General features: G+C 35.2%; 1 protein-coding gene across 4 annotated transcripts in view; it reads left to right on the forward strand.

Moving 5' to 3' along the window:
- SMAD5 (SMAD family member 5) overlaps positions 1-14751 on the forward strand; it is a 51169-nt gene that overhangs the window by 27009 nt on the left and 9409 nt on the right. For all 4 annotated transcript variants that reach the window (XM_063086136.1, XM_063086137.1, XM_063086139.1 and 1 more), the window contains 2 exons: positions 449-700; positions 2234-2353. In XM_063086136.1, coding sequence (XP_062942206.1) covers positions 449-700; positions 2234-2353 — 372 coding nt within the window. The remainder of the gene's footprint in view (positions 1-448; positions 701-2233; positions 2354-14751) is intronic.

Raw genomic sequence — 14751 nt, forward strand, 5'->3', positions numbered from 1 at the left:
GAGTACCTCCATCTCCTTCCGCTACATCTCTCCACCCCTAGCACTCCTATGTGAAATCCTCCTTGTTCCATAAGGTTCAATCAGGTCTCGTCTTTACCACAATATTTTGATTCCTTGCTAGCTGGGAGTACTCACCTTTGTTAAACTCCTGTTATATTAAATTCTCTGTAATGGTGTTTTTTTTAATATGCCTTATCTCCTATACAACAGGAGTGGTATTTTTTCTGGATTTTCTGTCTTCAATTAGTACCTTATACAGGTTAAGTGCTTACAGAATTTTTGGTTTAGTTATGTAAATTTAGATTCAGGTTCTACAAAATAGCTCTTCCTAAAAGTAAATTGTTTTAATACGTTTACAGTCTTACATGAATTCTTTCAACTCCTTAATGTGGATCGGGCATTTACTTTAGTTGTTCCTAACAGATGACATTTTATTTTTGTCTTTCAGTCTTACCTCCAGTATTAGTGCCTCGTCATAATGAATTCAATCCACAACACAGCCTTCTGGTTCAGTTTAGGAACCTGAGCCACAATGAACCGCACATGCCACAAAATGCCACGTTTCCAGATTCTTTCCACCAGCCCAACAATACTCCTTTTCCCTTATCTCCAAATAGCCCCTATCCCCCTTCCCCTGCTAGCAGCACATATCCTAACTCTCCGGCAAGTTCTGGACCAGGAAGTCCATTTCAGCTCCCAGGTAAGACTTTATTTTATTGGGGGAAAAAAAGTAGTAATAATAATCCCTGAAAATCAGCAATTGTTCTTACTGCTAGCCCTCTGGGTGAACTGTTGTATGTCAAGAGCTGTTTCTGACTCTATATTCAACTTCTAGAAGAGTTTTGATTTTATTTTGCCAAGTACCATGTGTTTAAATAATGGAAGTAGTCATATTTGGCTTAAAGTTAGATATTTTCATCTAATTTACAATACTAAGTACCATTTAATAAGTATCTTTTATTTAACTGATATTGTGATGAAAGTTATTGCATTAAATTTAATCTTCAGAACAACACAGATGGAAAAATAAATTGATATTAACCCCAAATGTTTAAGTACCTTGCCTAAAGGTTTCACAGCTAATAAATGACCCAGGTTGTCTGACTCTAAAGTTTATGCTCTTTAAACTGTACTACATTGCTTTTCAAATCATTTTAGACTGTGAAAGTTTAAAATGAGTCCTGGTTATCTTTAATGAGATAACTGATGAACTGATTTGACTGAAGAAAGATAATGAGTAGATTTTATAAAGTTCCTAAGTTTCGTTAAGGTTGTGTTACATGTGGACACATCATTATACCATTCTGTCAAGAAATATTTGAGCACCTACTATTGTCAGGCAGTCATGTATAAATATCTTTTTTGTGATTTCTGTACTGCAGCAAAATATCAATTGTTGCAGGTTTGTTTTTTTGAAAGAGAATTAAATGCCAACTGTTTAACTTACTTTTAGGAATTTGCTCAAAAACAAATTTTTAGACTTTGTCTTAGATTCAGTGCTGATTGTAGCTCTATTTCAAAATATATCTTGTACAAACCTTGGGGTGAAAGACAAATTGTATTCAGCATTTATAATTACTGACACAAAGAAATGTAACTAGCTTTTGCAAAGATTTTTAGCCGTGAGGATTAGAACTTAAAAGATTTTCTGGCTAACATTCAGTTTCTTAAGCAAGTTACCTAGCCCTTTAATAGGACACAACAGCCATTTTTGAACATTGCAGAAGAATTAGGTAATGGCTGTTAGTATTGATGGCATAGTTATTTTTTCAATTTTTAAGTGACATTGTACAGTATGTGATGATCCTGATAATTTAAAGGTGTCTGTAGTATGTATACCCTCACTAGGATAATCTGTGTCCTTCAGATTGATTTGCAGTGGCTGTAGTTTCTCTAAGCATATGATTCTAAACAAAGAAAGACAAAATTCTTGACCTTGAATTCTCTTTTAGTGAATTTTAGCAATGATCCTAGTGTCTTGGATTACCAGGGATCTGGGCTAAATAAATGTGGGATCATAGTAGGTTTTCAGTAGCTCTTAGGTGTGCTGTCTTTGCTCCTTTTCCCTTACTCTAGGATTGTGTCCTACATTTTTGTGTGTGTGATGTTCAGTAATGAACTCTGTTGTTAATCTTATGAATTTTTTAATGCTCTTAGAGTAATAACTTTGAGGAGGAAGAAGATTTTAACTATTTTGGGGGGACTTTAACTTGTCTCATTTTCTTCCTCTTAGCTGATACACCTCCTCCTGCCTATATGCCACCAGATGATCAGATGGGTCAAGATAATTCCCAGCCTATGGATACAAGCAATAATATGATTCCTCAGATTATGCCCAGTATATCCAGCAGAGGTAAGAGAAGTACTCACCATATTTATTTTGTTGTTATTGTTTTTTTAACTTCTTGGCCACTTTTTAAAAATAGCTTTATTGAGGTATCATTTATATACTATAAAATTCACTCACTTTAAGTGTGTGATTTCATGCTTTTGATAAGTATATGAAGTTTTATACCACAGCCTTGTTTTAGAACATTTCTATAATCCTATAAAAAGATCCTTTTACCTATTTGTGGTCTATCCCAACTCCCATCCCTAGCTCCACATAGCCTCCAATCTGTTTTCTGTCTCTATAGATTTGTCTTTTCTGAACATTTCTTATAGAGTCAGGTAGTATTTTGTATCTGACTTCTTTTATTTGGCGTAATGTTTTCAAGGATTATCCGTGTTGTAGCATATATCAGTAGTTCCTTTTATTGCTGAACAATATTCCTTTGTGTGGATATACCACATTTTGTTTATCCATTCACCAGTCTATGGACATTTGTATTGTTTCCAGTTTTTGGTTAGTATAAACAATGCTGACTTACTATGGTAAATTTAACTAAGAAAAACTGCCAAACTTCTCCAAAGTGGTAGTACCATTTTACATTCTCACCAGCAAAGAAAGAGGATTCCAGTTTCTCTACATGGTCCTAATACTTGTTATTGTCTCTCTTTTTGATTATAGCCATTCTAGTGGGTGTCAAGTACTCATTGTGGTTTTAATATGCATTTTCTTAATGAGTAATGATGTTGAGTATTTTTTAAATATACTTATCAACCATTCATTTATCTTCTTTGGTGAAATGTTTATTTTAAATCTTTTGCCCATTGTGGTGTTTATCTTCTTATTGAATTGTAAGAGTTCTTTGTATATGCTAGATATGAGTCCTTTATCAGATATATGATTTGCAAATATTTTCTCTCGGTCTGTGGATTTCTTTTAATTTTCTTAATGATGTCTTTTGAAGCACAGTAGCTTTAAATTTTGATGAAGTCCAGTTTATCAATTTTTTTCTTTTCTGTATCATTCTTTTGGTGTTTCATCTCATACATTTTTATTTATCCCAAGATCAAGAAAATATTCTATGCTTTTTCTAAAAGTTCTGTAGATTTAGCTCTTAGATGTAGGCCTATGATTCATTTTGATTAAGTTTGTGTGTGGTATATAGTAAATGTCTAAATTAATTTTTTTCATGTGGAGATCCAGTTGGTTCCAGCACTGTTTGTTGAAAAGAGTATCAATTCTCCATTGAATTGGTATCTCTGTCAGGAATCAATTGACAATAAATGTAAAGGTTTATTTCAGGACTCTCAATTTTGTTCATTATCTATATATTTATACTTTATAATGTTGGGTTCTAAGCTTTAAAGTAAGGTTTCCCCCCCACCCCCCCCGGTTTTGTAACTGTGGAAAATACACATAAAATTTACTATTTTAACTATTTTTAAGTGTACAGTTCTGTGGCATTAAATACCTTTTTAATGTTGTGAAACTGTCACCATCCTCCATCTCCATAACTTTTCATCTGCGTATTAGTCTGTTTTCTGCCACTTATAACAGAATATTTGAAACTGGGTAATTTATAAGAAAATGAAATTTATTTCTTACAGTTTTGGAGACTGGGAAGTCCGCAGTCGAGGGGATGCATCTGGCGAAGGCCTTCTTCTTGGTGGGGGTTCTGAACAGAGTCCTGTGTCAACACAGAGTATCACAGGGCAAGAACGGCATGAGCAAGAGAGTTAACATGCTCACTTGCTTTATAAAGCCATTAGAAGCACTCCCTATAACCCATTAGACCATTAATCCATTCACAAGGATTAATCCATTCACGAGGTCACAGTCCTCACCATCCAATCACTTCTAAAAGGCCCCACTTAAATACCATATTTGGATTTCCTACCCTCTTAACACTGTTACAGTGGGTGTAAAGCATCAGTGAATTTGGGGGAGACATTGAATCCACAGCACCTTATAAAACTGAAACTCTATATCCATTTAACAATAGCCACCTTCCTCCCTGCCCCTGCACCTAGCAACTACTGTTGTACTTTGTCTCTTTATGATTTTGACTGCTCTAAGTACCTCATACAGTGTTTGTCTTTTGGTGACTGGCTTATTTCACTTGGCATAATATCCTCAGGATTCATGCATGTTGTAGCCTGTGTCAGAATTTCATTCCTTTTTAAAACTGAGTAATATTCCATTGTATGTGTAAACCACATTTTCTTTATCCATTCATCAGTTGGTGGACACTTGAGTTGCTTCCATTGTTTGGCTGTTGTTAACAATGCTGCTATGAACATGGGTATACAAATGTCTCTTTGAGATCCTGCTCTCATTTCTTTTTGGTACATACCCAGAAGTGGAATTGCTAGATTATATTGTAATTCTACTCTTAATATTTTGAGGAACAGCTTTATATTTTTCCCACAGTGGCTATACCATTTTATATTCCCACCAACAATGCACAGAGGTTTCAATTTCTCTACATTCTTGCCAACATTGTTATTTTCTGGGTATTTTTTTTTATAGTAGTCATCCTAATGGGCGTGAGGTGGTATCTCATTGTAGTTTTGATTTACATTTCCCTAATGACTAATGTTACGTTGAGCATCTTTCATGTGCTTATGGCCATGTGTCTCTCTTCTTTGGAGAAATATCTGTTCAAGTACTTTGTCCATTTTTGAATTGGGTCGTTTTTTCATTGTTGAGTTTTAGGAGTTCTCTATATATACTGGATACTAATCCTGTACCAGATATATGGTTCGCAAATATTTTCTCCCATTTTATAGTATGTTTTGAAAGTAAGAAGTGTTAGTCTTTCAGCTTTGTTTTTCTTTTTCAAAATTTTTTGGCTATTATACATTCTTTGCATTTTCATATAATTTTAGCATAGCTTGTCAGTTTCTGCAGAAGAGAAAAAAAACCCTCCTTGGATTTTGATAGAGATCACATTGAACATCTATATCAATTTGAGAAGATTCACCATCTTAACAGTAAAGAATCTTCCAGTGCACGGGTGTGGAATGTCTCTCACTTATTTAGATCTTCTCAGTTTTCAGTAGACAAGTCTTGTACTCAACTTCTCTCTCTCTCTTTTTTTTTTTTTTAAAGATGACCGGTAAGGGGATCTTAACCCTTGACTTGGTGTGGTCAGCACCACGCTCACCCAGTGAGCGAACCAGCCATCCGTATATGGGATCCGAACGCTGGGCCTTGGTGTTATTAGCACCGCACTCTCCCGAGTGAGCCACGGGCCGGCCCAACTCAACTTCTCTTTAAATTTATCCTTAAATGAATGGGATTGTTTTTTAAGGGAACAAGATAAGGATGTCTTGTTCTTGCTACTTCTGTTCAATGTTCTGGAGGAACTAGCCATTAAACTACTAACTCCTTTATATTCCTAGTTTGTTGAGAATTGTTATCAGGAATGTATGTTGAATTTTGTAAAATACTTTTTCTGCATCTGTTGAGATGATCATTTGTTTTTTTGTTCTTTTTTAGTAATATGGTGTACGTTAATCAATTTTCTGTTGTTAAACCAGCTTTGTATTCCTGGGATAAATTCCATTTGGTCCTGGCATATAATCCTTTTTTTATATATTGCTGGATTAGGTTACTGATATTTTATTGACCAATTTAACTTATTTATTCGTGAAGAATATTGGTCTATAGTTTACTTGAAATGTCTTTTTTTGGCATTGGTATCAGGGTAATGGCTTCATAGAGTGATTTGAGAAGTGTTCTCTCCTATTTTTGAAAGAGTGAAGTATTAGTATTATTTCTTTGTTAAATATTTGATAGAATTTACTCGTGAAGTCTTCTCGGCTTGGACTTAACTTCATGGGAAGACATGAAATTACTGATTCAGATTGTTTACTTGTTATGTCTATTCAGATATTTTTTTCTTGAGTCAGTTTTGGTAATTTGTCTTTCTAGGAGTTTTCCTACTACATCAAAATTGTGTAATTTGTTGACATACAGTTTTTCATAGCATTATTTCATTAATCCTTTTAATTTCTGTAGGCTTGGTATTGATGTCTTTATTTCTGATTATGGTAATTCATGTCTTTTTTTTCTTGGTTCATTTAGGTAAAGGTTTGTCAATTTTGTTGATGTTTTCAAAACAACTTTTGGTTTTATTGATTTTTCTTTTTTGTTTTTCTCTTCTTGATTTCCATTCTGATAACTATTATTTCCTTTATTCTGCTTGCTTTGGGTTTAGTTTGCTCTTCTTTTTATATTTTCTTAAAATAGAATCTTAGGTTATTGATTTGTTTCTTTTTCAACATAGATGTTCATAACTGTTAATTTCCCTCTAACCCCAGCTTTGATTGCATTCCACGAACTTTAATATCTTTTATTTTTATTCAGCTTAAAAATTTTTAAATTTGCCTTGTGATTTATTGTTGGACCCTTGGGTTTTTTAAGTAATATGTTAGTCAGTTTCCAAATATTTCAGGATTTCCTGTTTCTTTCTGTTGTTCATTCCAAATTTAATTTCATTGAACATACTTTGTATGATTTCTGTTCTTTCAAATTTTTTGAGACTTGTTTTGTGTATGTCTTCGTACAAGCTGTGACCTAAGAATGGTTTTTACATTATTAAAGGTTTGTTAATAAAAGATGAAGATAAATATGCAACAGAGATTGTATATGGCCTGAAAAACCTAGAATATTTGCATTCCTGGGGTAAATTTCCCTTGGTCATTATGTATAATGCTTTTTATGTGTTGTTGGATTTGCCGACCTCTGGCATTGCATACGGTCTGTCTTCCATGTGCATTTGAAAAAATTGTATATTCTGATATTGTAGGGTGTCAGAGTTTCATTCTATGGGTTCCAATAGGTCAAGTTGGTTGATAGTGTTGTTCAAGTCTTCTGTATTCTTATTTATTTTCTTCCTAATTAATTTATCAGTTATTGAGAGGGGGATTGAAATTCCCAGCTATTATTTTTGCATCTTTTATTTCTACTTTCAATTCTGTTGATTTTTGTGTCATGTATTTTGGGGCTTTGTTGTTAAAGTGTGTAGTTCAGTAGCATTCAGTATATCTACAGTGTTGTGCAACTGTCACCACTATCCATTTCCAGAACCTTTTCATAGTCCTAAACAGGACTCTGTATCCATTAAGCAATAACTCCTCATTCACCCTCCCCCAGCCTGTAGTAAACACTATTCTCCTTTCTGTCTCTATGAATTTCCCTATTCTAGGTACCTCGTTTAAGTGGAAACATGCATCCTTCTATGTCTGGCTTATTTCACTTAGCATGTTTTCAAGGTTTATGCTTGTAGTGTGTATTAGAATTGCATTTCTTTTAAAGGCTGAATAATATTCCATTGAGTCTATAGACCATATTTTGTTTATCCGTTTATCTGTTGATGGACATTTGGGTTTATTCTACCTTTTGGCTGTTGGGAATCATGTTACTGTCTCAGTCCCTATTTTCAACTCATCTGAGTGTTATATACTTGGAATAGAATTGCTGGATCATATGCTAATTCTGTTTAACTTTTTGAGGAACCACCAAAATGTTAATTCACAGAGGCTGCACCATTTTATGTTCCCACCAGTGGTACATTCGGTTACAATTTCTCCCTATCCATGTCAGTACTTGTTTTATGTTTTTTTGTTTGTTTGTTTTGGTGGCTGGCCAGTAAGGGGATCCAAACCGATGACCTTGGTGTTACCAGTATCATGCTTTACCAAGTGAGCTAATCAGCCAGCTGAACTTACAGCTTCTGTTTTTTCGGATAATGGCCGTCTTTATGGGTATGAAGTGATATCTTATTGTGGGATGTTCCTTTTTGCATTTTTAATTGTGTCTTCTTTTTTTTAATTGACAGATGAAAAATTGTATATATTTATGGTGTCATTGTGGTTTCAGAGCCAATTTGTTTTGAGACCTTAAGCTTCTTAGTTTGTCACAAGTGTAGAGGAAGTAAGGTAATGCCATTTATACAGTTCTTAAAACTGTGTGTTTGTATGTGTTTTGTACATGTTTGTGGTGATACTGAATGACTGTCATACTGTGTGTCCCACATTCCTAAAAACAGTTAAATTTCAGGCCCCCTAATAGTTTTGTTAATGTTTGAATAACATCTTTGCTTTTTAAAGTCTAGAATTTATGTAGGGATTACATCATGCTAATTTGTAATTCATGGAATCTATTTTTCAGTTATAGCAAAATATCTTAGAACATGAGTTTCTGGGTTTGAATTCTTGTTTATACTTATTTGCTTTGCAAATTAGGATAGCTTTTAAAATCTCTAAGCCTCAGTTTCCTTGTTGAAAAAATAAATAGGGATGATATTTTTTTATTAGTATGTTGAATAAATCAGTGTGTCAAATGAATTAGACAATATATGTAATGATCTTAGCACACAGCATTAGGTTGTACATAATAAATTGTATTATTATCCTCCTTTTGAAAATATGGGCTATATTTATTTACTCCACTTACCATTTTCCTTTTCTTTTCTCCCGATTCTCCAAAGATTGGGGTGCTGTTTAATAGCGTTGTATGTTAGATGTGCCTTAAAAACTAATCTGTCTCAAACAACTGAGCCCCTTTAGAGGAACTTGGCACTCAAATTTTCTCATCCCTATGGATGTCTTCTCACCAGAATTTCTTCTCATTCTAGTCAAATTATGTCTCTGAGGGTCTTCAAAAAGTTCATGGAAAGATTCATCCTATCTTTTTCTTTTATTTTTCCACAAACTTTTTGAATTACCCTTTTATTTCTTCTTTCTTTTTAACAGAGATGACAAAAGGAAAATCAAAGTTAAACTGAAATGCCTTGAACTACCTGTTAACAACAGTAGGTCCTTTGCCTTGAATAGAGGCAGTGTTTTTCTTGTTCTTTTTTTCCTGTTCTTCTTTTCTCCTAACCAAAATTACATTTTTAGTTTTGCTTAGCATTGTTTTTTTTCCACAAGTTTCTGCTCATTTGTAGCTCTAGTCTTTTCCTGACACTATTCTTATAACTTCCTCCTACCCATTTGTATGTCTTTGGTTATGGGTCTTTCCTTGTTCTATCTTTCACATGAACTTCTTTAAAATATAAGCTCTTAAGACTTCTTTCTAATAAACATTAGTTTATTTTCCTCCATCCCTTCTCATCTGAATTCTGGCAGTTGAATAATCAGAATTGAATTTTAAATGTTAAACTACTCTCAAAAGATAAGTTAATCAACTCTTTTGTACTGCCTGCACAGACCATGTGACCACTCTTAAGTCTTTCTTGGACATTTTTTATCCCTGCCTTTTTTAGAAGTAGAATTGAGGATCCATGTCTTCTCTGTCTGATTGATTTCACCTCCAAGAACAACACCTGGATGGAGAGCTTCCATGTGTCTCTCCCACTTATTGTGTCCATTGTGAATTATTGACTCTTACAATAAGTTTGGCCAGTCATGTATAAACCTTTTTCCCTAGGCAGTTCTGACACGTAAAATTTAAATGCACACCACTTTTTCTCAGAGATAACGTTCACTTAGTTGTCTGTCTGCCTGCATGCCTTTCTGTCTGCCTAACTACCTTCCATCCTTCCTCCCTTTCTCCCCTTCCTCCCCTTCCTCCCCTTCCTCCCCTTCCTCCCCTTCCTCCACTTCCTCCCCTTCCTCCCCTTCCTCCCCTTCCTCCCCTTCTCCCCCTTCTTCCCCTTCCCTTCTTCTTTCTCCCTTTCTTTTTATTCCTCCCTTCCTCCCTCTTTCCCTTCCTTCTGTTTTAGATTCACAGCAAAATTGACATATCCCCTTTACCCATACATGCACAGCCTCCCCCTATTATCAGCATTCTGCGTCAGAGTGATACGTTTGTTAGTCAATGAACTTTCATAGACATATGATTGTTACCCAAAGTCCATAGGTTACATTGGGTTCATTCTTGATTTTATACATTCTATGGGTTTTTTTTAACACATGCATCCACTGTTATGATGTCCTACAGAATTGTTTTTACTTCCCTAAAAATCTTCTCTGCCTGTTCATCCCTCCCTCCCACTAAGCTCTTGTAACCACTGATCTTACTATCTCCATAGCTTTGACTTCTCCAGAATGTCACATAGTTAGAATCATACAGTATATAGCCTTCTCAGATTGGCTTCTTTGACTTAGTGATATGCATTTAAGTTTCCTCCAAGTCTTTTCATGGCTTGAGAGCTCATTTCTTTTTAGCACTGAGTAATATTTCATTATCTTGATATACCACAGTTTATCCTTTCACCTACTGAAGGACTTCCTGATTGCTTCCAAGTTTTGGAAATTATGAATAAAGCTGCTATAAACATCAATGTGCAGGTTTTTGTGTGGACATAGTTTTCAACTCATGACTAAATACCAAGAAGCATGATTGATGGATAGTATGGTAAAAGTATGTTTAGTTTTGTAAGAAACTGCCAAACTATCTTTCAGAGTGGCTGTACCATTTTGGTACATTTGGTGAATGTATTATTCGCCAGCAATGAATGGGATGCTCCATATCCTCATTAGCATTTGATGTCAGTATTTTGGATATTGGCCATTCTAATAGGTGTATAGTAGTATCGCATTGTTTTAATTTGCAATTCTTTAATGACATATGATGTTGAGCATCTTTTTATATGCTTATTTGACATCTTTAGGTCTTTGGTGAAGTGTTTGTTCAGGTCTTCTGCCTATATTTTAATCAGGTTTTTTGTTTTGTTTAATTTTAAGTTCAGATTATAGTTCTTTATCAGATCTATCTTTTGCAAATATTTTCTCTCCCTCTGCAGTTTGTCTTCTCATTCTTTTGACACTGCCTTTCTCAGAGCAGAAGTTCTTAATTTTCGTGAAGTACAGCTTATCAATTATTTCTTTCATGGATTGTACCTTTGGTGTTGTTGCATCTTAAGAAATCATCACCATACTCAAAGTCATCTAGATTTTCTCCTATATTTTATAGAATTTTTATGGTTTTTGCATTTCACATTTAGGTCTATGACTTATTTTGAGTTAATTTTTGTGAAAAGTATAGGGTCTTTATCTAGATTTAGTTTTTGCATATGAATGTCCAGTTGTTCCTATACCATTTGTTGAAAAGACTATTGCTCCTTTGTTAAAGATCAGTTGACTACATTTATGTGGGCCAATTTCTGTACACTCTATTCTGTTTCTTTGGTCTGTTTGTCTCTTCTTTCACCAGTACCACACTATCTTGATTACAGTACCTTTATAGTAAGTCTTAAAGTCAAGTACTATCAGTCCTCTGACTTAGTTCTTTTCTCTCAATATTGTGTTAGTGTTCTTTTCCCTCAGTAGTGTGTTGGTGGTTCTGGGTCATTTGCCTTTCCTTATAAACTTCAAAATCATTTTGTTGATATCCACAAAGTTGCTGGGATTTTGATTGACATTATGTTGAATCCATAGATCAAGTTGGGAAGCACTGACATATTGACAATATTGAGTCTTCCTATCCTTCAACATGAAGTATCTCTTAATTTATTTAGTTTTTCTTTGATTTTTTTCATCAGAGTTTTGTAGTTTCCCTCATACAGATCTTGTACCTATTTTTTTAGATTTATACCTAAGTATTTCATTTTGTTAATGTAAATGGCAATGACTTTTTGATTTCAAATTTGACTTGTTCATTGCTGGTATATAGGAAAGTGATTGACTTTTATATATTAACTCTGTATCCTTTAACTTTGCTGTAATTGCTTACTAGTCCCCAAAGTTTTTTGGTCAGTTCTTTTGGATTTTCTATATAAACAAACATGTCATTTGAGAACAAAGGCAGTTTTATTTCATCCTTCCCAATCTGTGTACATTTTATTTCCTTTTCTTGTCTTATTGCATTAGTGAGGGCTTCCAGTATGATGTTGAAAAAGTGTGTGATAGGAGACATCTTTGCCTTATTACTGATCTTAGGAAGCCTTCAAGTTTCTCACCATTAAGTATGAGGTTAGCTATAGCTTTTCTGTAGGTGTTCTTTATCAAGTTAAAGAAGTTTCTCTATTTCTAGTTTGCTTAGAGTCTCACTTAGTTCTTTCAACTTTTCGTTTAGAATAATTTTATAGATACTGATATAGTTAAATCTTTTAGGTTGCTGATAAAGAAATTTATGTTTCAAGTTTAAATCGTAATTAGATCTGCTAGGAAAACAACTTAAAATGTGATGTTGCTTATATGTTCTGAATCGGGTCCTCCCCAAATTAATATGTTGAAACCCTAACCCCCAACATGATGGTGTTTCAAGATGGGGCCTTTGGGAGGTAATTAGGTTTAGATGAGGTAATGAGGGTGAGGTACTCATGATGGGATTAGTACCCTTATAAGAAGAGAAAAGAGATCCCTTTCTCTACCTCTTTCTGTGTCCTTGAGCACACACCAACTAAAGGCCATGTGAGCACACAGTGATAAGGTGGCTCTCTACAAGTAGACCTTCACCAGACACCAGATCTGCTGGCACCTTGATATTAGACAGGCTCCAGAACTGTGAGAAATAAATTTCTGTTGTTTAAGCCATTCAGTCTGTGGTATTTTGTTACAGCAGCCTGAACCAGTTAAGACAGAAGTTAGTACCAAGAAGTGGGGTGCGGCTATAACAAATATCTTGAAAATGTAGAAGTGGCTTGGGAACTAAGTAGAAGGTAGGGGCTGGAAGAGTTCTTAAGGGACTGTTAAAGGTGATTATGGTGGAGGACTCAGAAAGAAAAGAAGAGAGTTGTAGAGAAAGCTTCCATTTTCTTAGAGAATACATAAATAATCGTGTGCAGAATGTTAATAGAAATATGGATATTAAGGGTGATTCTGATCAGTTCTCAGGCAGAAAGGAAGAACATATTATTGGAAAACAGAGAAAAGGATGTCCTTGTTATAAGGTGGCAAAGAACTTGGCTGAATTGTGTTCATGTTTTGGTGTTTTGCGGAAGGCAGAACTTTCAAGTGATAAAATTGGATACTTAGCTGAGGCGATTTCTGAGCAGAGTGTTGTAGGAGTGGCCTGGTTCATCCTGACTGTTCATAGTAAAATGTGAGAAGAGAGAAATGAATTGAGAAGGAATTGTTTAAGCAAAACAGAACCAGAACTAATTCTCATCTTATCCATATTGCAAAAAATGAGAAAGCATGTTCAGAAGAGAACATGAGCATTTTGCTGATTGACCATTTGATAATGAAATTATAGTGGGTGTGAACCATTGCCCTGATCAGCCACTCTAGCAGGAACACTGCCAGTTTGAACTGAAGGGGACAGAGATGGGTTGGATTGAAGGAAGGCTGTCAGACTTCTTAGATTCTGTAGGACAGGACAATAAATTTATTTGGCTGCAAACTTGTACTGTTCTTCAGGAAAAGAGAAGAATGGAGATCCATCATTAGGACCACTTCCTTGGTTTCATCAGGGTAGACGTCTTCTGACTGAAGCCATGGGGGTGCAATCTCTGCTGCCCCCAGAGGGCAGTGGAGTGACACCCCTCTAAGCCATCGTGTTGGCATTGCCACCCATTGGGCCAGGAGGCAGAGCATCAAACCAAAGAGGATCATACTCCAGCCTTAAGGTCTAATGGAAATTGCTATGCTAGGTTTTGGACTTACTTGACCCATCACCTGTTACTTGTTTTCTATTTCTCCTTTTTGGAATGGTGGTGTCTATCCTATGCCTGTTCCACCATTGTATTTTGGAAGCACATAACTTGTCTGGATTCACAGATTTACAGTTGAGAAGAATTTTGCATCAGAATTTTGCCTTGAGTCTCATTCATTTGATTTAGATGATATTTAGATGAGACTGAACTTTAGACTTTAAAGTTGACACTGGAATTAGTTAAGACTTTTGGAGCTATTGGGGTGGGATGTATATATTTTGCATGTGAGAAGGACATGAATTTTGGGGGGCCAGGGGTGGAATGCTAATGGACTGAATTGTGTCCTCTCCCCACCCACCCCCACCCATTCATTTGTTGAAGCCAATGTGATGGTGTTTGGAGATGGGGCCTTTTGGGAAGTATTAGGTTTAGATGAGTTCATGAAGGTGTGGTCATCATGATGGGACTAGTACACTTATAATAAGAGGAAGAGAAGTGAATCTTTTTCTGTGAGCACTCATGGAGAAAAGGCCATATGCGTAACACAGCAAGAAGGCTGCTGTCTACTAGCCAGGAAGTAGGCTCTCACTCCACATAATCTGCTGCACCTTGACCTTGGACTTCCTAGCTTCCCAAGCTGTGAAATTATAATAAATTTCTGTTATTTAAGCCACTCAGTTTATGGTATTTTGTTATAGCAGCCTGAACAGACTAAGATAGTTGCCTGTCCTTGTATTTCTATAATTTTTAAAATGGTCATATTCAAGCCTGTTTCTAGTGTTTGTGTTTTGATTTATAGACTCAAAGCCAGGAAGGGTGGTGAGACTTAAGTTAAATATCTGAAAATTTTATTTTTCATGTAGTGCTTGGTTTG

This window comes from Cynocephalus volans, chromosome 2 (assembly GCF_027409185.1).
Source record: "Cynocephalus volans isolate mCynVol1 chromosome 2, mCynVol1.pri, whole genome shotgun sequence".
Taxonomy (NCBI): Eukaryota; Metazoa; Chordata; class Mammalia; order Dermoptera; family Cynocephalidae; genus Cynocephalus; species Cynocephalus volans.